Consider the following 26,893-nt stretch of genomic DNA (forward strand, 5'->3'; position numbering starts at 1 on the left):
TGACACCAGAAAATAACACAAATTTCGCAGGTGTCCTAATATGTGCTATCGTCACATTTTATCTGTGTTATCTTTTTTGTTTCATTTACTGTCAAAGTGCTTGATAATAGAATAATTAATTGAACAATTTATTAATAACTGTTAATGCGCGTAATGAAATTTCAATGCTTTGATTATTAACATGAATGAATTCACATGTTAATATTTTTAATACTTTTTTATTCTGTTGTATAGATGGTAAGAGTTATTTTGTAACTGGTAAATTCTTTTAAGTTCACCACAAAGTTTTTTAATTCTTATTATTTACTTTCACTTTCGAAATTCCTGGTAAGAGTCTATGTGGAAAACTTTCATATTTAGTTAAAAAACGTTATAGAGTTGGTGAAAATGCTAGCCTTCTATGTTTTAAAAGTTGCTTTTGTAATGTAGTAACTTGGTATGAGAAGGGATCGGAAAAATTCGCAGGTTAATTTCGTGATAGGATAGCATAACTTTCAAAAGTACATATCCCTAAGCTGCTTCCGCTATTGGGACACAGTTTATAGGGAATACTCTTGGCCAATGAGAAATCCTCAACTAAAGAATTACCGAATCACAATCTATCCAGATGAATCGTCTCACCAGTCGGCAGCCAATGATCAGGTGACATTTTCCCGTGTGTGCAGAGGACTGTGGAGCATATCCTAGAGGTCACTGCAACTGCGATCCCTATTTTTGTACTCGTTGGTTCGTATCATGGTTATATTATTTGGTGGGTTATAAGTTATAGGATAAAAACTTATTTTTTTTTTTTGTTTACAACTGTCCGAAAGTGGTCAAGGGTATGTCAAGAGCACTGTAGTCCAACCATCAACGTGAAGCAGATGTGTCTACTTTTTTTTTCCTTCAATGAATGCGCGAAATAATGTATCTCTAGCTATTAAAGACTATTTAGTAAATATCTACTGGCTAGACACCAGAAGAATTCGCGGACACATTTCGCGATAGTATAAAATTCAAATAAGCACATGTTTGTGCTTCTTCTGCCATTGGCACACGGTTTACCTGGAACACTCTGGGCCAATGAGAGATCCTGGGTCAAAGAAGTGTCGAATCACAAGCAACCCAGTCTACACAACTCTCGAGTCAGCAGCCAACGATCAGGGGATATTCGCTCAAACATACAGAGGACTGTGGAGTCTATCCTGAAGGTCACTGAAACCACGAATTTTTCAGGTCCTTAACTATTGAAATATTGATCAAATCTGCGACAAAACTTGAAAGTGCAAGAGGCAGGGACTGAAAAGAAATGCGCGTATTAAATAACCTTCAGGACCCTCTCTACATTCGGGCAAATAACGCCAGTTCGTTGGTAGCTGACTTGTAAGCAATCTCTACTGGGTTGTCTGTGATTGTATTTTTCTCTCGTTCAAGGTTTCTCATTGACTCAAGTGTCCTCCGGGTAAATAAATTAGCCAAAAGCGAAATCAGCTGAAATGTGTGTATTTGAATTTCAAACTAACGCAAAATGAATGCGCGAATATTTCCTGTCACTAGCAAGAAGGCTATCGAGACAAGAGTTCAGGGATAGCCCTATAACCAAAGAAATGTCATTAAAAATGAAACAACCAATATGGTGCGTGAGACCGAGACTCAAGTGTGTATCTGCTTGGTCGAGGACATTTAGGCCATTATTTAGAACCATGGAGTTCCGGGTTTAAATCCAAGACTGATGATGAGTATTTGTGCCGGTTTTCGGAAGTAAGTTCAAGTTGATTTTTTTTATTAGCCGCTTTCCATTTCTCCCAAAACCCCTAACATCGTTATCCAATTTTAAACAGGGTTATCATTAAGCCTTGTAAGATTTAAATAAAATATATAAGAAATATTCTGGGCATTTTTATTATTATTATTTCATTACATTGTGCTGTCACCTACAGTGTATTTGCTTCAAGAGAATGCAAAATTCGCCACGGACTTACCGCGAAGAATCTGAGTGTAAGCCATGTTTCAAAAACCATATGATGCCACCAGCAAATATCGGCTTTACAGCTGGAAACGTTGTATTTTGCAGGATATTCTGACTGCCTGTTAGACACGAAACTTTATCAGTTGCCAACGGTGAGGAAAATTCATTTTTGACCAGACAGTTAAAATGTACTAAGATATGTTTTACTGAAAGTTCGTGATACGCCTGATAACAACAACACCTTGTTAAAAATGAGTCCACCCGTCCAATGTATTCCAACAAATCTATGGATCAAATAGTCTAAATTCGCGACAAATTTCTTTGTTCTATTTTCGTTATAAATCAGTAAACTCTAAGTCAGCTCGCTATTGATAAAAAAAAGAACACTTTTGTAAATTCTGTAATTCCGTTAAGATTATAATCGTCTTTCTAATTGGCACTGAGGCACTAAAAAAATCATTCGAAAATAAATCGGAGATTTATCATCAGTATTACAGTGAATATTTTCGAATTAAAAAGAACTAATCTAGCTTACTTTGTTTGTTTATTTTGTCGGAGTTTATGTATTCGTATACCTGAAACAGTGAGGATATGCTTGCCACTTTAAGTGTGAGTAAATGTTCAGTTTTTTTTTTTTGCAAGTCACTCCCTGATTAGCAACAAATAAAAATACCGCGGATAGGCCAATCAAATTCTCAAATCCTCAGATACAATACAATTTTGGTATTCTAAAGATTTGATGTTCGAAAAAAATAACATATATTAAGAAAAGTATTTTAGGAAGGGAAATCAGATATTGGAGTATAGTTGACAAGAACTGTATAATTTATCACTTGCGAAGCTACCAGTGAAATGTCTCTTTTCTGCCACCAACTACAATGCACTAGGAAAGTTATTTTAGTTCTGCAGGGAACTTTGTGATACAATAAAAAAAACAAGAATTTGTTTTCATACTAAAGGTATAACTAGCCCTTTTAATGTGTTTTAAATTTAATTTTACTTCAAAACTTAATCATCTGTCTTTTTTCTCAAAATATTATTTCATCCCTGACTCTTTAGATCTATATTTGAATTTGAGGAACTCTTTTAAGAATATTAATTCGATATTTAGATTATAGAAAACGTGGATTCTACTCATTACTTAAAAATATCTACATTATTAATTTGTGGGCCTTTTCAAAAATAAACTTAGAAAATGAGGCACTGTTCATGGTAGACTTATTTTGAAGATAATTACAGACAGAATATGTTCGTGAGTCCAAGATTAAAGTGTGCATATACTTTAATTATACTGATGCAACTGCAGAATTATAATTATAATAGCCTACATTTGTATGAACAAGTGTTAAATGAGTCGTGGTTGAATCGTTTAAAGCCTTGTAATGGTAAAGTTAAAGAAAAAAGATCAACTTAAATTAATTCTATCATATGTCAAGTGTACATTCTAAAACCTTTTTGTACTTTGAACAGGGAAAATTCGCGGAAACCTAGTTGCCAATGATATCACTTGTAAATCTGCATGGTAGAGCTTTCTAAAATTGCAAATGGTACAAAGCTCTGGCCTTGAAGTTTTACAAGTTATATCGTTTGCAGCTGAGATCCCAAGGACTATCCTCGTAAAAGTAAAAATATTACAGTTTAGAATCACAATCGCATATAACGCGACGAGAGCCAATTAAATTTCGTCTACTTTAAGTTCCATCGTTATATGTATCGCTAGTCCAACTCTTGGGTTTTTGGGGTTACAGCAGCTTCTGGTAACGTAGGGCGAATGTAAAACCAGTTTCGTTTGTTTGTCATTATAGTTTCAGGAGTTCATTCAGCGTTTGAGACTGATAGACATGAATTTAAATTGTAACGGAGCGTAACGTAAGGGCAAGCAAAAATTAGACGTTACAAAAGTTGTAAATTGGTGAAATGGTGTTTTTAAAGTCGCTATGTTTCACTATCGGTGCTTCCATAACATGCTCGTTATCATGTCACCTGTTTCTCGGATATAAATCACTATTAGGCAGCAACTTCAGGAATCATCGTGCCTCCAGCCCACGATTTCTCGCAATGTTATATTATAGAGCATCTTCCATTTTCTCAAAGCCATAAATAAGCAAATGCATCATTTCAACACAGCCGGGCATTTGCTATTCGGATACTCCGTAATTAGTAATTAAGGGCTCTTGTGAATAAAATTTCTTTAGCGGGGACATTTTGTTCATGTTTGTGAAATAAGTATATGTTTGCGTCAAATATCAAATTTTTATTTATATGTTTAATGTGAAAGTAAAAATGCTTCACTTAGCATACTTTTGATATGCATTACATTCAAGTGACGATTGATTTTGTACAGCGTTATTTTCGCGTAGAGTTTTTTTTTTTCTTGAACGTCGAAAATTTCTGGTGTGTGTGTCTCTGTATATATTTATTTAACAGTGTGCTTAACTGAAAAGTAAAATTCATTTACTGTTCAAAATATACTGCAGTTAACTGTCTTTTGAAATTTTTCTGTCACGATGAAGAGTTGTATGTCACATTCCGGGTCATTATTTTATATTTACGTTAAACTCTGTTAAACTTGTAGACTTGCTGAACTTTTTCAATTTTACAAAATGGAAAAATGCATATTAGCGTATATTGCGTAATAAGCTGCCGAGGTTATGATTTTAAAGTTTTTGTGCAGTACCAATGAGAACAAATTTTCTTACAGAAGTGACTGAAATTACTTTGGTTTAAATGCTTTTATACTAGCTACTTAATATACTTCAAAACATAATCCAATGTATATTTTTTTCGAAAAAATAAATGTATTTTACTTTCTTCAGTTGTCAAAATCTTTGTAATTTGAAACTTTGAAAGGCTAATGAAGATTTCAGAAAACTGTGGAAGAATTGTAAAAAAATAATAATAATCATGCAGTAATCAGTAGCATTGCCATTGAACACAAAGTCTCGGCTATAATACATAAAGTCCTTCTTCATCGGTACTAGACGAAAACTTTTAAAATGTAACTTTGGCAGCTAACAACGGAAAAACTTTTGCAATATATATATATATATATATATATATATATATATATATATATATATATATATATATATAATTTTGTAGAAGCTAAGCCATTAAAAAAGTTTACAAATTTAACAGTGTTTAACATTAATATGGTAAGGTGGGGTGCGTATACGTGGTAGAGTAAATCGGAGATGAAATTTTCAAAACGTTTCGCTCACTTTTACGTTACATGCATTAATTTTAAAACATGCCAACATGTATAATTTATAAGCAACTTTTTGGCATATTTTTAATTAATTTAAGTACCATATAAGCGTTGGAAGAGAATATTTGACAATTATACCTCAGATTAACCCCACCACCAATCTACCCCATTTTACCCTATAAATTATTATCTGTAACTGAACTATTTTCCTCCCCACCCCATTTTTTTTCGTAGCCCAGAAAATAATTATTCAACCTTTACCACATCGTAATTGGTTTTTAGTTATTTTTTCTGTCTTCATCCACACGATGATAAAAAAAAAAACATTAACGGTCATCAAAGTGTGAAGGAAAGTAGCCATAATTGCAGTTCGCCTAACTGTTCGTGCAGCGCGCGTTCATTTTAACAGTCCATTGATTTTTTTCTTGGCGACCCACCCGTGGTAATTGATCCATCGCAACCCCTGCCCACCTGCACTGTCGCGAGCGGAAGGCCAATGATTCCGTTGGGCATATGCCAGCAGCGCCGACGGACAAAATCGGTACCTCCGCTCAGGGATCTGTCTACCTTGGGGGTAGACGCCGATGGTTTGTAAACACGTCAAATGAACCGTTTTCGGCAATCGATTTTCTTCGTAGCGATTGTGAAATGTATTTTCGTCGAGTCGAAAATTTCGCGACTCGAAAAAAGGTGTTGTTGATTATATGTATGAAGAGCCTGTGCAAAAATTTTCAACGCGTTGGCGTTAGTTTTTCAAAGCACCAACCAGTTACCCCGAGAACCACTTGGGTTAGCGAAGATTATTTTTTTTTTCGTGACGTCAGTAAAGCTGCTCGTGTTGTGGTTTTGGAAGCTGTGAGTGGAAGGGCGCGGGTCGAAATCCTCCACACGGTCCGCCACCGCTGAAGACAAGTGCCTGCGGACGCCGCGGCGCACTCACCTCCCGAGACGTCCGCGGGCTGTCTCCTCCGGCAGGCAGGGTCACTCGTGGCACACCCCGCGTCAAAGAGAGAGACGGAGCGTGGGGGGGTTGTGGTGTGTCAAGACGGCGAGAGGAGCTAGAGAGAGAGAGAGACTGGAGGTACCGGCGCGCCCACGGACCACCGCCGAGCTACCCGGTCGCGCAGCTGCTGCGCCCACACTGGCCGGTCGGCACGCCCTGCCGTGTTGCCTAGCGACCGGGCGGCGGCGGCGCTGGAGTCACCTGGCGGCCGGACCCCGCAACTAGCCAAACACCCCCCCCTCCCCTCCCCGGTCACTCCCTCCCTTCCTCCCTCCTATCGGTTATAAATAACTCTCTGGGTACCGGCTCCCGCTAATAAGTGCAACCTGCATTATCGCCCACGTCGACCAGGGGAGGGCTGTACAGTCTGTCTCGCCTCTGATTTGACAGTACTCAAAATTAGTCTCCTTCCGCCATTGTTGTTCTTCGTCGTGTGATGATTCAAAACAATTTGTTTTTATGGTCATACGCCATTGGTGTCTTATAGAAAACACAATAATGTACAAGAAAGATGATTGCACACACGCAAAGAAAGACAAGACAAAATCAGCCTATGTAAACAGTTAAATTCATAGACAGCAACAGATGATTTCTGTCGAAGGAATTATTCGGGGAAAATATATATATATATCACTGCACAGACGAACGTATTTGCCTGACAATGAGGAGAAAGTTACGACAGGAACAGAAAACTACAGACAAACAAAAATTTTGAGCGATACAGACACGCGCAGGTGAACCCAGCTATGTGACTAAACAGATATTCTGGGCAACTCAACGACGACGGCACAAACACAGCGGGCTTCTAGGATGAGATGCTTTGCAAGTGAAAGCTGAGAAATGGGCGCCACTGATAACTGTCAAATTTGAGACAAGTCACGTGATACAGACTATATAAAATGCGAGCTCCCTTGCGTGACGAGTGAAGCAAAGCGTCAGGAGATTTCGTGGATGAAACACAAACTTTTTTTTTTAAGTAACTTATTATTGTTTACGTGCATTGCTGAATAAACTTGCGAACTGCTTCACTCAGACTTATTTGAGGTTTGGTCTCGCCAAATGTTGGTTATTTCATTTACTTGGCATTTTTTATTAGGTATATAAGGCATTTTCCTGTGCTTTTATTACAACAGCGCTTTCATGTTTCGTCTAAAACTTTATCACCACGCAGAAAAAAAAATGTTCTGAACTTTTACAAAAGAGTCTTTCTTACGCAAGTTACCAAGAAATAGTTTGTAATACTACAATGAAGATATTGTAACTTTGTACAACACATTACTATGGTTATTGTTGCATATAATAAATATGTTTTTTTAGTGATAATACTGTTTCTTACGAAATTTCGCGCATAATTTAATATTTTTATTGATGTTTTATTCAAGCATAAATATTTTAAACTATAGAAAAGATAATCGAATATTCAACAAATTGACATTTTGTTTTTGTTTTACCGTGCTTATTAATGTGCGCAGATAAAATTGGAAAGCTATTCAAGGAACAGTTTACAAATAACTTTAACTATTGGAGGCACTGGGACAACACAAATCACATGTTCCCGGGTAAGAATCCGAACCCAGTATTACCACGAACACTATTTTGTAGTGATACAGTTGTTTAATTTAAATGTACAAATTTTCAGATATCTGTAATTTTACATGAATATTCCATTTTAAAAACATTTTTTTCGGAAGTTATGGTTCCATCAGTTGTCTCGCTCGCTCTCAAATAGCCTACTCAGAAGAAGATGTGAAAAACAAACTCAATTTCTATATCTTTTTTATTGTCATTACTTCGACTATATATTAAAATTTATTGTAGTGCCCTAAATGTAATGGCTACGATACCAAAACTCCGTAGGAATGTAACCATAACGCGTCTCATCGTTAGTTTTCAGTGGGTACTGTAATGGAATACACGATTTCTTCACTAGCGTTGTCCTTGTTTCGGTAAGGAACATAGAGCACAAAAAGTTTAGACATAGCTTTGTAATGTTTCAGAAAAATTATGATACTGTAAGAGTTCATGAAACATTATTGAAAAACATCTGAATAATTGTATGCTGTAAAAAAGTTTTGTAAGTTTAGAGAATAATGAAAGTTCTTGTTGTATTTCGTCAAAAATCGTTAAATAATTTTTACTTCTAAGGAAACAACCGAAAGTGGTCATCTTGGTTTTAAAGGCATTTGTTAATGCCATTTTTTATATTTTATATTGAATACAATTTTAATTCAAATTTAATACAGATATACCTAATATTCAATACAATTTTAATATTAATATTTTAAACCTGCTCGAGCATAGCGCATGGTTAAATTTAATGCCTGAAATTAATAGTGACAGGCTGCTACAAATCGTTTCTCGCGTAAAGTAACTGGCATTTAGTATTTAATTGGTATTTTCGGAATGACTACGACCGCAATGATACTGTCAATATACACTATATTTTAGACATAAAAAGATTGAAAAAGTTTTAATTTAATGACTATAACTTTATATGTAATTTAAGTTGGGGAACAAAATTAACATTTTTAGGGTGTATAAGCCATGTGATAAATTAGTGGGATGCAATTAATCTATGTCGCCGAGTATAATCAATCTGGCAACTCTGTACTTCAAACCAGGGCCGCAAATCTGTAGGATTCTCAAGAGGGGCCCGTGGAAATTTCCAGGGCGGGTGGGAGGGTGGCCCGAAATTTTTACACGTGGGGTTAACCGACTCGTCATCTTTGAATTGTATGCTTGTATGTTGTATACTGCCCATATATTTTGGCCTACATGAATGTAATAAGCAGAAAACTTTTAAAAAATCGGTACAGAAAGTTTTCCATAAGATATAGTTTTGACATCATAACCTTTTTATAGTCACGCTTTTGCAAGTGCAGACAGGCCCCCTTCATTGAGGAGCTTCTTAATTCCAGGGTGGCCGGCCCCCGGGATCTGCCCCCATACTGCAAACTAAGCGTGACGTCATGGTGGCAGCATCCTCTAGCAGATGAAAACGATATGTTGGATCCAAGATGACGTCCTCCAGTAGACGAAAGAAAGATGGCTGGCGTGACGTCATACTATCCTACGATATATCTACCTTGGTAGTGGTGGTGTAAGGTCAGTCTGTCATTGGCTTCTGTGGAGGAAGCATCCGTCGCAATTTTTTTTCTCTCCGAGTTCAAACCGAAAACTCCATGACGTGAGATCATTTTTAAATTAAAATATTTCCTGAGTTTCTAGCTAAATAATAGCGGATTTTCAAGATGGTGGATATGACTTCATGATTTTAAATTTGTGGACCGTTTTTATTAAAATTTTATTAATGAATTTTTTTTTAATTTTAGAAGTTTTCCCAGTTTCCAATGCGGATTTTCGAGATGGCGACCGTAACGAAAAGTTCAACGGTGATGTCATGATTCAAAATGGCAGCCGTGACATCTTAATGGTCGAGGTCATGACCTCGGCGGCTTAGTGCTGCTTGCTCATGGGGAATTTAAGCCACTTTGGGGACATCTTGAATCTTTCTTGGATGATAGTGTTTCTCAGCCATCTCAAGACATATAGTAATTGGCTCAGTAAGAATCTCTTTTGTTTGAAGTTCCGATTCTGGCAACAGTTGGTGCCACATGCTGTGTTGTGCAGACAGTCACTGTTTTTATGTGGGATGCGGGATGCTCACTCACGATCGCAAGAGGATGGGCTTCGCTAGACGTCAAAGAGAAGTGAATTCGACTAGAATGAAATCGGGAAATTTTCCCTCAAAACAGTAATTTTTTTCTTCGAAATAGGGAAACATCTAGGAATTTTGTGTCATTATTTTTGAGGTAATTTGATACCAAAATGGCCGCCGTGATGTTAGAGTGCAAGAAGGCGGTCGACATCACCTCCACCACACTCCGACTTCTTGCGTAGGAAGAACATTTACATACTACACATAGCTACGTTCATAATACTTAATATATTTCTAATGATTGCTTAGGAATTACTAATTTACGCTGTATCCACCCTAACCTAACCAACCGTTCACACAATTTCACAGTATTTTTAATGCAGCTATACTAACCTAATCAAGCGTCCACACTTTTTAAAAGTATTTTTAATTTAGCTCGACTATTCTCTAATCTATCCTTCCCCATTAGTCTATGAAAGATGAACGGCGACATGGACATATTTCATGCGCGTATTTATCCCGAATAATGTGCTACTGAATTGCTCGTGCAAGCGGTGAACTTCGGTAATCTTCGGGGAACTCCGGAACTATTCGGGCCTGGGAATGGACTTGTGTGAACTGGTTGCTACGCTAAGTTTTAATTCCAAAGCAACAATTAGAAATAATTTTACAGTATTTTAAATGTATCTGTACCAACCTAACAGTCCACAATATATTAAAGTATTTTTAATGGAGCTAACCTAATCCAAACGACCATTCTCATGATGTAACAAATTTGTGACATTTGTGCCTATTCTGTGATTCTCCACGTATACGAACGTAAAACAAAATGGCGACGGCTGCATCAATGCGTAGGTATTATAATGTTATCTTTAAATGGTGATTTTTTTTAGAAACCAGTTGGAAAAATAAAGACACTGTTTTCAAGGTAAATACAGGAGCGTTTCCAGTTTTCGAAAGAAGTATTTTCTGAATGTAATTATGAATTTCCGTAAAAGCCGCGACATGAGAAAATTACCCTGGTTGCTCGTAAGCGCCAACGATTGCGGCCCTCCGCAACTGCTGCTTCCCGGAACACAGCGAGCAACGCCTGAACTCGTTCCTCCGCACTCGCCTAACCAGCAGGACGCGAGTACGGTTGCCACTCGCCCCCTCGTGTTCGTCGTCCGTCACTGACGATGGCGACGTTTCAGGTGCGTGTCACCTTTGAATATTATATACTGTATAGAAGTCGCCAGCCCAGGTTAAAATTTCTAATACGGTTTTGAGGTAGTTGGTTAATTCACCGCCGCAATCGCCACCATCTCTAGGGCATCGACTTGTGGTGGTCCCTAGCGGACAAGTGTCGAACTCTTCAAACACCCCTTCCCCCTCCCGTTGAACGACCTAGAGCTGCAGTGAATGACAGGTGGGGGGGTGCGGGGAATGACAGCGGGCGACAGTGCTGCTCTCTAACGTGTAAATAACAACTAAGACGATACAGGGCGTTACGGCAGCGCACTGCAGCGGTGAAGTTCCCAAGCTGCTCATCATACGCTTCTGAAAAACGTAGAGTAAATCCTATCCACTCGCGACTTCTATACAGTATATATATTCAAAGGTGTCACGATTAGTTTTAAGTTGTCGGCCATTAGGTGGGGGCCGCCTCCCAGAGAACCACGACAGACACAGCGACCAAGCCACTGTCTTCCTCGCCTCCAGCCGTCCCAAACTCCTTGCCCACTCCGCGCGATATTGCTATCCTGTATGAGTTTAGTTTTCATTAAAAAAATTTTTATAAATGCACATAAATATGCGTTATAATAAAATTTGTATTGTGAACCGAAAAAAAAAATCCGAATTCAATTTCATCATGAACAATATTGTTACGATTTACCACGGGTTCGTAAAGGATAGCCCAATTCAAGATTTTATTACACTACACAGTTTTATTGATGGCCACTATTTATGTACCTTACAATTAATCTTCTAAAATGGCAAATAATCAATTGCACTTAAAGATAATGTTGCTTCCAAGTGCGCACGGCACATCTCATGTTACGGCGGCATGTGATGCAGCCCAGCTAGCTCTGCACCTGCGCGTGACGTGGCATTGCTCACGTCCGTAACAATATTAATAATTGTCGACAAATCGCAGAGATTAAGAAAGTGGCATACACAAACTATTTTGATATCTGTTAACTCGCGTATTTTTACAAGGCAAAAATATTACTGAGGAAAAACACATCAACTTTTTAATTTTTTTCCCCCAGCTTGTGTGGACATTAGGGATTTCGTGTCTGTGTTGTCGATATGCGTTTTGGTTATTAACTAGAAAACATCTAAGTTAACAGCAGATATTACGCTGAATTTTTCGTTAGGTAATATTTCCTACGTTTGAAACCATAAAATACTTCTTATATTAAATATTATAATACGGTTGCAATAAACCTAGTTTTTATTATTATCATCACCTCTTGTTAAAGATTACTTACTTTTTTTCTGTGAAATTTGGAGAAATCGGCAAGACGTTCATGTGAGTCTTGCTTCTGACAAAGTAAAAAACGGCATTCACCCTTGTAACGAATGAGGTTGTCTTCACCGTCACAATTCTTTAGCATCGTTGATAAATATTATTTATTTACTTCCAAACGATAGGTTCCTTCAACCAAATGAACATAGCAACAGGTCGGTGTGGTTCAACTATCGCTGTTTGCCGCACACAAAAGATATATATGCAGAGCAAAAAAAAAAACTCATTGCATGAAACCACGTCGTTAGCTTCCTAATTGCCTTGAACTCATTTAAACTTTTAAAAATTTGCAGCCATCTGGTACTTAATTAGTGCAAAAAAAATACGCTACAAGGAAATGCTTCTCGTTCTACCGAGAAATACAGCTGTTCCACTGTCACTTTTTATTTTTTATCTCAAAATGCCTGTACTTTTTTACGAATAGTTATCCAACAGAAGCTAAGTTTTTCAAACCCAACAACAAAAGAAAAGTTTAAAAACTTAAATTGTAAGTCCCAAACAATTTTACTAAATTAGCATACAATTATTTTTCTGTGTTATAACTTAAAATTTATTAGGTTTTTCAAACAATTTTTGTTATTATTACTAGTATTTAATGGCTTTTGATGCAAATCTACCATGGAAGCTATTTCGTGATTTTTTGGTTGAAAATTGTTCCACCAGAGTTTTAATGAACGTGGTTTGCCGGCTCAAAACATCACCCAAGTGATCGTTATTACGAACACTTGCTTGTTTTTTAACTGGGCTGAGATGTCTTAGTATTGTTGATGAATCATAAAATAAAAGAGAGAGCTATTGTGACGAACATACCGGAATAAGTAATGCAAATAAAAACAAAATTACTATCTTGAGCATGCGAGACAAATTTTTAACGGCGTAACAGCGTAAATTCTTTTGCTTCTATTATTTTTGCTATTGCTCATAATTTTAAATTATTTTATAATATAATCATAAGTTCTTTATAAAACGTTTTTCTACTAACCAAGTCAATTTTGAGTGGCTTTTATGCACTTGACATAAACATTTCCCTTTGAGTTCATAAAAACTTAAACTAAGAACGTATTTAGTAGGAAAAAAACTTTTTTTTAAACAATTATTTGTGGTTGTATTACGAATTTATCTAAAACCATCTGCAGAAACACGAATTTATGTTAGGATACTACCTCCTTAAGAGTAATGCAACAGAGAGAGAGAGAGAGATACAGACAATGCCGCATTACCGTGTCGCCACGCCTGGTGTGGGCGAAGAGGAGTGCAATGTGTCTAGTTTATGTATCACGTATAATGGCCTCTGACAACCGTATAACGACTTACCGCGTCCTCGCAGGACCGAATCTTTCTCCTTCTTTCCATACTGGCCATCGGTAAATGGAGTGTAAAAATATCAGGATAAAAGGTCATTGGTCTGTCTTCGATGAAATAAGAAGGCCATTTCGTGGGGAAGTCTGTATGCCTGCAAAAATTGAGTCCCAAGTATCTACCATTTGTGCAGGAAAAGGTGGAAGGAGGAAAGTATTCGGTTTTCGCCCACAACGTACTCGGCTTTATCTCAAACACCAAGTTTGTCATATTTTTTTTCGTCACTATTATTCAAGGGATATTTCCATAAATTTATTCCAATTTGTTGTTCGTTCGCGTATTTTGAAACTAGATTAATAGAGACCGGAAAAAAATTTCGGATTTATTTCGCGATAGGCTAGAATCCAAACGATTCACCTTCATGCTTCTTCGGTGATTGGATCACAGTTTACCTTAAGGACTCTAAGCCAATGAGAAACCCTCAACAAAAAAAGATTTCAGTTGACAGGTAGTGTTCAACAGGCTGCTCCCAACAGCTACAACTAGTATTCAACAGACTGCTCCCAGCAGTTGCAACCAACCCGCGCTCGCTACGGTAGTGGTTTTCTCTGACGTCACGCGTATGTTACATCCCAATGGAGCGAGCACCCCCCGCATACTACTATTTGGGAGTATCTAAAGCATGTGACTCCTCATGCCAAGGGGTGGGATTACGTTTATTATTCACTTTTCACAGTTAACGATTTTGCAAGCGCCTATTTTCCCACACAGTGAGTTATTTTTAATTCCAGAGGGCACTTCCCCCTGCCCCCCCCCCCCCCCAAATCACACACGCAATTCACAATTCACGCCAATCCCTCATGTGCATCAAATAAACGAGCTACGAGAATAAAGTATTTTCTATGCTGTCTGTTTGTTCCCAGCAGCAGTCAATAACTGTGCGTTTTCCCGCCATGAATACTGTGCTTAAGGCCGTGTTACGCTGTCAGTTTTTTTTTCTCCAACTATATTTGACAAGAACGTTTGAGAGAATATTGGTAGAAATATAGCTTCAAAAATTTTTTCTACCAAATAACGTTGTACGGCTAGATAATTTCAAACATGTTTTGAATCCGGTCGCAATTTCAAAGTTATTATTGATCTGAGTTAACTCAAACTTTTCAATATTAAACTAATTAAAATTAAAATAATGCTTCACGTGCTTTGATTTTTATGCATTTCTTAAATTTCAAAACGTTTGTAAAATTTTATCGCATGATACTCGTTGCACTCTGCGATCTTAAAACGTTATAGATAAATTGTTCCTATTTACAGATGAATTACTTTAAAAACAACATTCATACTAACCTTATTTTGCCTTTACAACTTTAATAACCTCCCTTGCATTATTTGCCATTTTAAAGATACGTTCTGACTAAAACGTCTTTTTCGTTTTCGTTTGGCATTATTCTGATTGGCTAATTCCGTCAATCATCCAACATTGTTAGAACTAGCCACATATACACAATATTTAAGGAAACTCAAGAAATCAGACGTTTCCAAAAAAAATGGCTTCGCTAGTGACGTTTTCGGTGTCGTCATAAGGCCCCACATCACCTGACTAACTTTATTGGAAGGTCTTGAAAGCGAAAGTTTGACTGTGTTGCCTACATTAGGACGTGGTGGTGATAAAGTCCCGTCTTATTCTTCACTATGTCTGTATAGGCCTAATCCAGTACGTTCGGTTAGGTCACGTTATATTAGTTGGTGCGAGCGATTCGGAAACGCTGGTAATATCAAGCTAGTAATGTCTTACTTTACTGTGTTGTAGTCCAATTGTGTACTTTATGTATTTAGAAAAACGTTCATCTACTTAAAATTTAAACACATACTGTAAAAAAAAGTTTGTACGGTAGATTCTTGCACGAAAGCCTCAACATTGCATTTTTTTTTTTTTAAGTTCTAATAGCAGATGTGATTATAAATAGAAGGTTTGGATCTGCAATGAGATATTGAGGAAGGCAGGGCAACAAAACTGAATAAAATTCACGGTCACCAGAGCTTTCTTGAATTGTGAGTTATAACCGCGTTGTAGGCGAAGAGTTCGCCGACGTTTCGGTCTAAATCACAGTAGTCATCTTCAGGAGAGCAGTCTCCTACTGAGGGTTTTAGAAGTTTATATTACCCTAAGATACTTTCGCCTGATAGTATTTTAAAGCAAGAGAACTTCATGAAAAACTTCAATAGGAGATAGATACCCTGAAGATGGCTATTGCAATGTCGAGTAACAGGCGATTTGCCTAACGGCGGTTTGCCTAAACATGAATTCGTTACGGCGATTTGCCTAAAGTCATTTCGCCTAAAGGCGTTTTGCCTGACGGCGATTTGCCTAACGGCGTTTTCCCAAACGGAGTTCTGCCTGACGGCGATATGCCTAACGGCGTTTTGCCTAACTCCGATTTGCCTAACGGCGTTTTGCTTAACGGCGATTTGCCTAACGGCGTTTTGCCTAACGGCGTTTTGCCTAAACGGTGTTTTGCCTAAACGGCGTTTTGCCTAAACGGCGTTTTGCCTAAAATTAGGCAAAACGCCTTTAGGCAAAACGACACATGCCCGCAATGTCCACCAAAAAGTCGGTGATTTCTCGACTTCAACCCACAAACCAAGCGACCTCGGACAATGGGAACGAAAGCCTTCAATCCTTATCCACAGCTTCTAAATCAATTTTGATTTATGATTTGAACGAACAATCTTTAGCGTACCTACTTGGTTTGGAATCGGACCCTTGATAACCGAGTAAAAAATATCCATAATATTTTAAAGGAAGTGGCTAAGTTTGCTGATTCGTCATAATAGAATCCACGCAGAGTCAATACCCGGATTTTTCGCAAGAGGGAAACGTGGCGGACGTTGCCTTGATACGGTGAAGTTTCTCGGGATACTCCCGTTTTGCCACAATTATTTCATTCCGTCAGTGCTCCATTCTCATCTCATCACCTTTCATTGTCTCTGATGACCCTCGATTAGAAGAACATTCATTCGTTCGGTCATTCTATCGTTTGTACTGAGTCTCCCAGCTCAAAGATTGGTCATGTATGTAATTTATAATATGTTTACGACGTTATTTAGTTTAAGGGATTCCCCTGTATATTTATCTCTATACCGCTCTTGATTTTTTGTTGTTTGCTAACACATTTTTTCCACGAAATAATTTACCAAACGTAATTTACGTGTTGTAAAGTGTCGCGTAATTTATCATAATAATCATGACTTCTGGCCGCTATTACTTACACACTTAAATTTACGGCCAGCCTGAAAAATGCACCAGGTGAGGCGATATGGGTGAGCATCGTGGACCGAATGCAAATGTTGATGGATAAACGGGAGCATACCGAGAAAACCCATAGGCTCACAACAGAATGGTGTTATAAATTTTTCAAGCGGCATAAACTAATAAATGTTTCTATTTTTTTTACAAATTTTCTGAATTTGATACCGGCAATAAAACTTTGTAATAGGTAGTCATTTAATAATTAACATATATATAATAGCTTACTGTTAGAGACAATATTTTATGGTAAATTACGACAAAAAATAAATGCTAGTTAATACACCATATTATAATATCTAAATGCATGTTAATATGCGTTGCAACACTGAAATTCACGTTATCATGAAATAAAATCTAATTAAAAAAATTTAGTAACATCTAAAATTCAATTATTGTCATTTTTTACTATGTAGTTTGTAAATAAATGTACAGACCAAGAGGATTGTAAAAATTAATTATCGTCCCTGATTGATGACATAATTAATTTCAGTTAATTGAAATTGAAGTACCTAATGGTTTTGGTTCGAACAGTTACTGAGATTCTAATTATGTGGGCCATCATAAATATTAAGTTAAGTTGAACCACTGGATTTGAAAGCATACCTAATTCTATCATCAAAGACTGTATTAACATATTCACACTACTATTAACACATATTTTCTGCACGAGCCTAAGAAATAGCACTTTTCCTTATACGTGAAATTAAAATTAACTAAAAATAAACAATTAAGTAATGATACCACAACTGGTCATATAAAAAACATTCTTGTAATTGAAAAAAAATTTAAACGTCTCTCCATCCTTAACAAACATGACTTCTACCGCGGTCAAACATTCGGTTTCTGTTAGTCACGCGGAGTAACTTAAACGTGAATCCGCACGCGTCTGTGTATTCATGCTTGCCAATGGACAAACTCTGTTCCAAGGGCGTATCCAAAGGAGATAGTTTCCACCCCCCACCCTTTCTCCCTTCCTTTCTAGGTGGGAAAGCAAGGAGGAATGAGCTGTAGTTAGAAAAATTGTAACTGAATCCTCACAAAATATTGTTCAAAAAATTATTATATAAAATATTTTAATGTTTTTATTATTATTGTATGGCACCACGGACTGAATTCCAGGAGAGAAAAAAGTCTCCTTGCTCTGTCCCGTGATTCACATATTCCTTTACGTCATTCCGTGTACGTCATCCGTGTCCTCACTTCAGAGCGGACCGTACGACCGGGCAAGCCGGGTTCTGAAACTCAGCTCCCTCGCGCCCGCCTCGGAAGCCGTGTGACGTCAGCTGCCGAAACGGCCCCAGACGTCTTCGTTCGGGGGCTACACCGCCGCAGATTTTCGGAGGGGCGGGCGGGGCGTCTGTCTTTGTCTGCTGGAGCCAACAGCTGTCTGTTCCTGGTCTCTGCACCCCTTCCTTCGCTGGGCCGTGTTGCCCCCGGCCCTCCGCGCCCGACCCCTCGGGTCGATAACCCCCCTCCTCCACTCCCTGGGGTGAGATATGGAGCGTAATTAGGGCGAGGGCCCCGCCGCCGTCAACTGCTGGAGACGGCCTGCTGCGAAAATTCCACCGCTTCGCCGTGGGAGGGTATAGCCGGGGCTGGCGTCGCGAGACATGTCTCGCAGTTTCGAGAACTGGTGACAACCGGGCCTCGTAAAGTTAACCGTGCTGTACGATTGCTTCGCGTGGAAGCTCTGCGCCGGTCGCCATTTTGGATTTATATTTCGTTGTTTCCCTTTTTTTTTATTCTCGGCGTTTATGAAAGAAACTAAAAAAAAAACTTTAATTACAAATATTTGTCCAACTTTTTTTTTTATTATTTCACTAATAAAGCTGGACTCACAATCATTTCGTCCCATCCGTCCGTCACCAGTCCGTCCGTCAATCACGTGACCTGCAGCCAGTCAGATGGACCGGAAAAATTCCATCCGTCCGTCCGTCAAAACCTTGGCCTAGCTTTAACTTTCGACGGACGGATGAAATAACCTCCAACACATAAGCAAGACACCTATTGCCGGCGACCTTTACTGTCTTGTAAGGTTTTTAGGTATATTTATTTGTTTAGCTGCTTCCATTAAATGTTATTAACATACTTTTAATTACTGAAATTATTTTAATAAATATCAGAGCGAAAAAAAAATAGAATTTAATTATTTATTGAGTGCTTAACCTAGAGATCAGAGCTGCGATGGTTCGAATCACAGCGCTTCCAATGTATTTTGCATAAAAAATTAAATTAAATATGTCGATAAGGACCATAATAGCTATGGTAGGTAATGGAACATCGACCTTATGTGATGAGACAGAGCGACGCTGGCGCTCTCTATGAACAAACAGCAGAAACAAAGTCGATGGTATCCAATATGGCGGCCTCCAGCAGAACAGAAAAAAATCAAGAGCGACGCTGGCGCTATCTAGGAACAAACAACAGAAACAAAGTCAATGGTATCCAAGATGGCGGCCTCCAGAAGAACCAAAAAAAATCAATATGGCGACAGAGACGAAAATTTCATCATAATGAGTGGGGCGCTCGATTTAAAGATGGCAGATCCAAGATGGCTGATACAATATGGCCGCCGGTGTCAAGATCAAGCTCAAAGGTCAAGGTCAAAAGTCAAGGTCACACTCATCCAAGATGGCTGCCGTGACGTCACAATCCAACATGGTGGTCGGCACCTCAGGCACCTCAGCCTTAAAGCCTGTCCCCGGACATACGTTTACATACTACTTATGTAGTATGTGAGTTAAAATAAAAACACTTTTAAACACGAATTATAGTTGTTTGCAACTCACGGATATATTCTTGAGTGCAACACTAATCATATTTTTCAAATGAATAAACACTGTTTGAAAAGCAAGCAAGGCGATACGAGAATTTGATCCTGCTGGTGTATGTAGCGGTAGGCAGCTCCCCACCTTGCAGATAACGCAGTAACTGGACTCCAGCAGATACAATGACAAAAGAGCCTTCCCCTCCAACCCTCTCATTCAGCCACGCCCTTGCTTCTTACCCCCTCCCCTTGTCCATAGAGAAGATCAGATATTTAGCTCCGCCCATCCACTAGCTGCAGCACATGGCCAGTGACCCAGCGCGCTAACAATTTTTATTAGGGAGTTCCCTTAAGGGGGTGCCTCCCATTTCAGGTCATGATTTTGTATTTATATTAATCACTGATCAACTTTTAGACTTTTTCAATTGTTTAACTTTCACGAAATGAAAAATATATACAGTGCATACTTTTTGCATAATTAGCTGCCAAAGTTACATTTTTAACGTTTTTGGGTTGTACAAATAAGGAGAATTTAATTTATTGCAGAACTGAAACTTTTTAGGTTTAACTGCAATGCCACTGGCTACTTCATGATATGGTTTGCATTTCTATCACAAAAACTCATTTCATGTTTCTTGGCTGTCAAAATAGTAACAAATATGAGAATTTTGAAATGCCAGGTAAAATTAATTAATATTTTCTGAAAGAAATTAAAACCATTTCTTGAAGTAGCCAGTAGCATTGCAGTTAAACCTAAAAAAAAAAAAAATAAGTTCTGCAATAAATTAAATTCTCCTTATTTGTACAATCCAAAAACGTTAAAATAATAACTTTGGCAGCTAATTATGCAAAACGTATGCGCTGTATATATTTTTAATTTCGTGAAAGTTAAACAATTGAAAAGTCTACAAGTTTATCTGTAATTACAGTAAATATAAAATCTTTACCTGAAATGGGAAGCACCCCCTTAAGAGTCGCACTTCTATATCTACTCCTTGTTCTATGATTCCTCCTCCCTCTCCAACCCTCTCCACCACCCCACCATCTATCGCCCGATTTTGAGCGTTACACTTTTCATTACGCTCCGATGATTCAACAATCTCGACTTTACCTACCGCCTATAATGAAGTTCCACTTCAAAAGTTAAAAAATAAATTAATTGCACGGACTGTTGGCCGGCTCGTAACGCGCGTGGTCGCGGTTCTGTCCGCCGCAGGTAGATGGCAGCACGCACCGCGGCCTCGTGAAGCAGTCGGCCGGTGGAGTGGGCAGGAACATGGCGGACGCTCTGGGCAAGATGAACGTGTCTCCTCGGCCGCTGCTGGTGACCGCGCTGGGGGCAGACGCGATGAACGCAGTCGTCCTCCGCTCTTTGCGGCATTTGGTAAGCTCTCCCGTCGTCAATTCCCGCACCATTAGTGTATTTTTTTTTATTGGGTGGAGAGTGCTCAGTGGCGAAGCCAGGGGGGGTTAGGGGTTCAACCCCCCTCCTTAGCCCCAAATATTTAATTAATTTCTTATTCATCACTCAAACAAATTTCATATTAAAATTAATAAAAATTTTACTATTACAATATTTAAATTTAAGAACCGAAAACTGCTAAAAAAATCACTACATATTTTACACCTTAAAATCCAAATTTTCCCGGGGGAGGACCCCCGGACCCCCCGCTTTAATACGAGGGGGGGGGGATGCTTCTTAACACCCCCATACACAAATCTTGGCTACGCCACTGACTAGTGCTTAATAATTAGGGGCAGGCATTTTTCGCGAAAATATCTGAACGCATATTAGAGTGCAACAAGGTATAACAGCACCAGCTGTTTCTTCCTTGTGATTGGCGGCCGTCTGCAAGAGAAGTCGTTGCCTTACTTGACCGAGCCATTCAGGACGCGTTTGCTGCCTCACTGAATTATTGTGATTGGTGTTGTAACACTCAACATGTTCATGAAAGAAACTCACCCAATCTCGGAACACAGACGATGCTAAGGTGATTTAACTTTTAGCTATCCTCGGAATCTTTTCGAGAAATATGCATGCCCCTATTAATAATACATTTATTTCATGATGTGAAAAATCTTAGCTTACAGTATACGGCATTTGACAGGAGTAATATCGTGGATGGCAACGGAAGTCATTGGAACGGAAATGTGTAACCAGGGTGCTACCATCTCTAAATGATGGCAGACCCGCGTGATTCATCCATATACATATATTAATTTCGTGAACATCGCAGAATTTACACCCCGCATAGATTTAAAAAATAAAACTTTATAATAGTACAACTATTATTTCATACTTTATGTTATAATTTATATTCATAAAAGGAAACAGTGACAACTTAAAAAAAAATTTATAAACCTATCATTACAATTTTGACAACCCTTAGTTAACATTGAAATGAAAAAAAATAGCGCAGTGTTCATAATACTGACACAATGATTTTTTAACCCTACGTATGTTCGATACCATGAAAAATAAAATAATTTCGTGGTTCAATTTTTACAGTTAAATCTTAAATGTTCAATCAGCTCAATAAGGTTCGGTTTGTTTGTAGGAAGTAGCATATTTACAGACTGATTTATGTTGTTTAAGCAAAAACAAATACACAGACATATGCATAGTGTTATATGTGCTTTAAGATGTTTCAGGTTAACATTTAGTAATGCCATATAGAAGTCTACCTAAGTGCAAACTTTTTTTTTTACGCGTGTAAACATCTTAGCTCTCGGTATACAGCATTTGGTAGGAGTAATTTCGTGAAAATTGAAAGGAAGTCGATGACACAAAGATGGCGGACCCACGTGTATCGACATAAACCAGTTTAAAGTCACTTTAGTAAACATTATGGTACATACCAAACGTATTGGTGTGCCAAATGAAACTTTATGATGGTGAAACTACGCTGTAATTTTTTGAACTAAAATAGGCAGGTATAGTAAAAAGGAATCCCAAGTTTTAAAATACATAAGAAACGGGCATTACACGATACCCCCAATAGTCCCGACAGCGCAGTTTCGGGCGGGTCGACGCCGAGTGCACATTGTGTTCCGAACGCGGCGCGGATCACTCGAGTGGCAAACGGGGTAACGTCTGTGAAGGAGACGTGAGTTCCAGTTTGTGTCACTAATAGTGTCAAGTAAACACGTCAAACGCTCGAGTCAATTCTTTGTCGAAAGGCCATCTGCCCATGAAATAAGCGAGGTGCTAGATATGCTGTTTTTAATGCGTAACGGAAGACCAAATTGAGGCGTTGCAGCTTGACGGTCACCAAAACTGTATATTCTTGACATTTGTTCGGTCGGGACCACGCGAAGCCATTCTGCGTTCCACCAACGGACTGTCATCGTTTATCACTGCCGTCCAAGAACGGATCAGCGTCACCACTCTACTGCTGCTTACTGCTACTCTTGTTGGTGTATGCTGTGACTACTGGTTGTTTTTATTATTATTTATTTGATTTTGATTTGACTTGTTACTGCTACCAAATTATAATGAAATAAATATTGATATTATAAAATTATTTGTTTATGTAAGTAAAATGCTTGACTGGAAACGTGTCAGGATAAACCAGCCTCACAACAGAATACACCTCATTACTTATAATTACTTAAGTCCAGAGGAACTTAGTTTAGTAAATTACAACAACATACGTATCTTCATCTATTAGTGGTGATATATTTAGTTAGAAAATACGTTTAAAGCTAAACAAAAAAAACAATGACTCATCTGAAGAGGTAAACAAAAGTCATAAAATTATAATTAAAATGGAATATTTGTTATCAATAGTAAACCTAGGGTGCACCCAAATTACAGGCTAATAATGTTAAAAATTACTTTATATTAGTTATTTAGTTTTTATAATAAATTTAAATATCATGTTATATCCATAATTAGGATTTTACTAATTGAGTCTATAACTTTAAATGTAGATTAAAAACTTATTCAGGAACAAAACAGAACATATAACAAAAATACTTCATTTAAGTAATTAAAGTCCTTTTTTGGAAACATTAGGTAATTAAAATTTTTTTGCCCAACATTAGACGACGAAAGTCTTTTTCTTTTGTAAGCGTTAGGTGACGAAACGTTTGGACGACAAGCAATAATAAAAATTCATTAAAAAAAAGGAACGGACTTAGCTGAAGATGAGAAATATCCATGACATGTTCAAGACGAAAACTTGTACAGCAGCCGGCGCAGAACCGTGCTTCCCGGGCCGACAGGACGTAGATTCAATACATAATGTTTGAAGGTAGGTTAAAGAATAACCCAAAACGTAAAGAACTTGAAGAGGATCCAAAACGATAACCTCCTGCAACATAAGGTTGCAGAGAAACAAAAATTAAATAAAAAAAGGCAACAACAAAAAAACACTCTCACTCTCTCTCGTGCTTTCTCGTGACTTACCGAAATCGGAGGCTGAAGAAATTTACACTGAACTTCACGTCATCTTTTAAAACCAAATAAAAACACCACTTCTACGTGAGATGTCTACCAAAAAAAAACTTTGGTGCGAAAAAATGCATTAATCAACCACCATCACTGACTGGAGCCATCTTGGCGAATGCCGAGAACAACGGACGAAGCGGGTAAGTAATTATAAAACAATGGAGCATCGGAAGCTTACCGAACTGCCACCAGGTTGCGTGGACGGTACTAAAAAAAAAATACTCTAGGAAAAAAAATTGTCTAGAGTACAGATTTTTTATATGAAATCACGTGAAGAAGCGAGGAGAAACTGCAAGCAACTGCTGACAATGACGTGGACAGCACGCCGGGACACGGTGGACAGGCGGGCGTTACTAGCACAGAACATCCGGCGAACAAATGGAAGGTTTTGACTGAAGCCAAACAAAAAATAGAATTGTGTGCTTAATGGAATATAATACAAAAATTTAAAGTAAATATCATTAATAAAATTAAATTAAAAAAAACTAAATTAGGTTTAAAATGTAATTAAACACAAGTAAACATTATAAGACTCAATATAAAATAATTATTAGGTACAGAAAACAAAAATAATTTTACTATTTTACGAGTGCCGAAACATGAAACGGCACAATGCTTACTGCTGGCGCCAGTACCATTAATTGTACTCGTTGATTTATAAATAGACCCTTTTGTTGTGTGTGTGTTGTCGGGACGATATACACTGGCTGTCACTATTTTTCAAAAAAATATATATATATATATATATATATATATATATATATATGCATATTTACATGTGTCAATTGTACTGTTATGCTCTTGTACTGTGACCCTTAGAAACATGCATAAAATGTTATTTATCATAAAACACACACTCTTGGACACAGGTAGCTAGGAACATATATCAACACATAGGGATAGAATTCAGGTTTTTATTATTAAGAATAAAATGGCTATTCATCAGGGACAACTAACATATGTGTAGATAGAATCAATATTAATATAATTAGATAAAAATCACAGAAAAACAATCCTAACGATACTGAACATGACTCGTGGATATGCGCTTATGTAAATTAAACATCAGGATTATACGTAGCACACATGAATCGTTCACAAAAGTTCGTTAGTGTAAGTTCAGAAAATTAATCAAATAATGTTTTTACGGACGCATTCTTACGTAAAAGAAAGATGTTTGAAATCTTAGCACAATTTATTAGTTAGTATGATTACTTGTAACGTTTATATTTGGGTCGTATTTGCCTTGGCTTAACTCAGTTTATATGGTAGAGACACGAAACTAGTACTCCCGTTTCACCTCTGGGTATCACAAAATAAAATAATAATTTAAATCTTTTAAATAACAATTCATGACGTAGTTCATGATAATTGACAAATTTTACGTGAAAACTAATCAGTTTGTAGTCAAATCGGAGTGATTTACGACGAAATTACATACAGCTGGGTCTATAGGCGATACGAAATGCAAGATCTTTACTTACAGATTTTCACTCCTAATAACATATCCGTCAGAATATGCCCTTATAATCTTACACATTATTTATTTATACGCCGATTAAGCTCATCCTGAGTGTCGGGTGGCATAATTTAGCTAGCTATCTTTCAAATTTAAAATAGGCCTCGCGCCTTTGCGTCGGCATCAGACGCCTTCATACAACCATTCTTTCTTATTAATTAAGACGTTCTAGACGCCTCACCTTTAAAACACGGCCTCTCATTGGCCGAAACCAAAATCGGTTAGCGTAATTTACAATATAAATACCGTAAATAACACTGATTAATACAATTGAAAACACAGAAATGCGGTAAACTTAAAACGAAAATTTCCAACAATGAAAATTTCTTAAAGTAATACCCCGAATAAAATCATCGTTCATTCGTTAAGTTCATTAGTCCTTAGAGGGGTATACTCAATTGACTGTCCATATAAATCGATTTCAGGTCATAGAGCATAGCTCTCGTAGATATACATAATTAATAAAAATATATTTAAATAACTTTTGCGGGCGAACAATATACAAATTAAATAATAAAATTTCATAATAATAATAATAACAATCTAAATAATAAGTTTTATAAATAATAATATCATTAAAATAAATCATTACTGTGCATTCTGAAAATAGTAACAGCACACCACTGAACACGCCATTTACAACTTAAAAATGGTAAGAATCCTCAACCTCCCTATGGAAATCGAAAATCATAAAATTCGTACAGAACTAGCAGGATACGGCCGTGTTGTAACTTTGCAAGACGAGGTTTGGAGCACGAAATACAAGTATAAAGTAAAAACGGGAAATGGAAAATGGAAATTAATAAAGATATTCCGCCATACGTAACAATTGACGGTTAATATCGTGGTGTAGTCATATACCCGGGACAACCGCAAACGTCTAGCTACTGCCAGCCCACTGCGCACGAGCGCATTGCTTGCCCGAGCCTCCAGGAGGGATACGCGCGTGTCACGCGTCGGTGGGGCGCACCGACCACAGTTGAAGACAGATCACGCAATCAGGCTAACGTGACTGTCATGTCCTCTGGAGAAGAGGATTTTTCCTCCATTACACTCGCGTGACCGGGAACCACCAGTGCAAACGCCTACTGCGGAACTGCGGTTGAAGGGCGAGCTGTCAACCGTAACTAGCTTTTGACCGATGCGCATAAGGCAAAGACGAGAGAAACAATAGACCCACACTCCATACGAAACGAAAAAACAGAAAACACACAGG

The 26,893-nt window shown here is 37.8% G+C and overlaps 1 protein-coding gene across 1 annotated transcript in view; it reads left to right on the forward strand.

Annotated features, from left to right (window-relative positions):
• Positions 1–26,893, forward strand: part of LOC134532271 (uncharacterized) — a 476,249-nt gene that overhangs the window by 343,982 nt on the left and 105,374 nt on the right. The window contains exon 5 of the mRNA XM_063368690.1: positions 20,922–21,089. Coding sequence (XP_063224760.1) covers positions 20,922–21,089 — 168 coding nt within the window. The remainder of the gene's footprint in view (positions 1–20,921; positions 21,090–26,893) is intronic.

The sequence above is a fragment of the Bacillus rossius genome, chromosome 5, assembly GCF_032445375.1.
Source record: "Bacillus rossius redtenbacheri isolate Brsri chromosome 5, Brsri_v3, whole genome shotgun sequence".
Lineage (NCBI taxonomy): Eukaryota > Metazoa > Arthropoda > Insecta > Phasmatodea > Bacillidae > Bacillus > Bacillus rossius.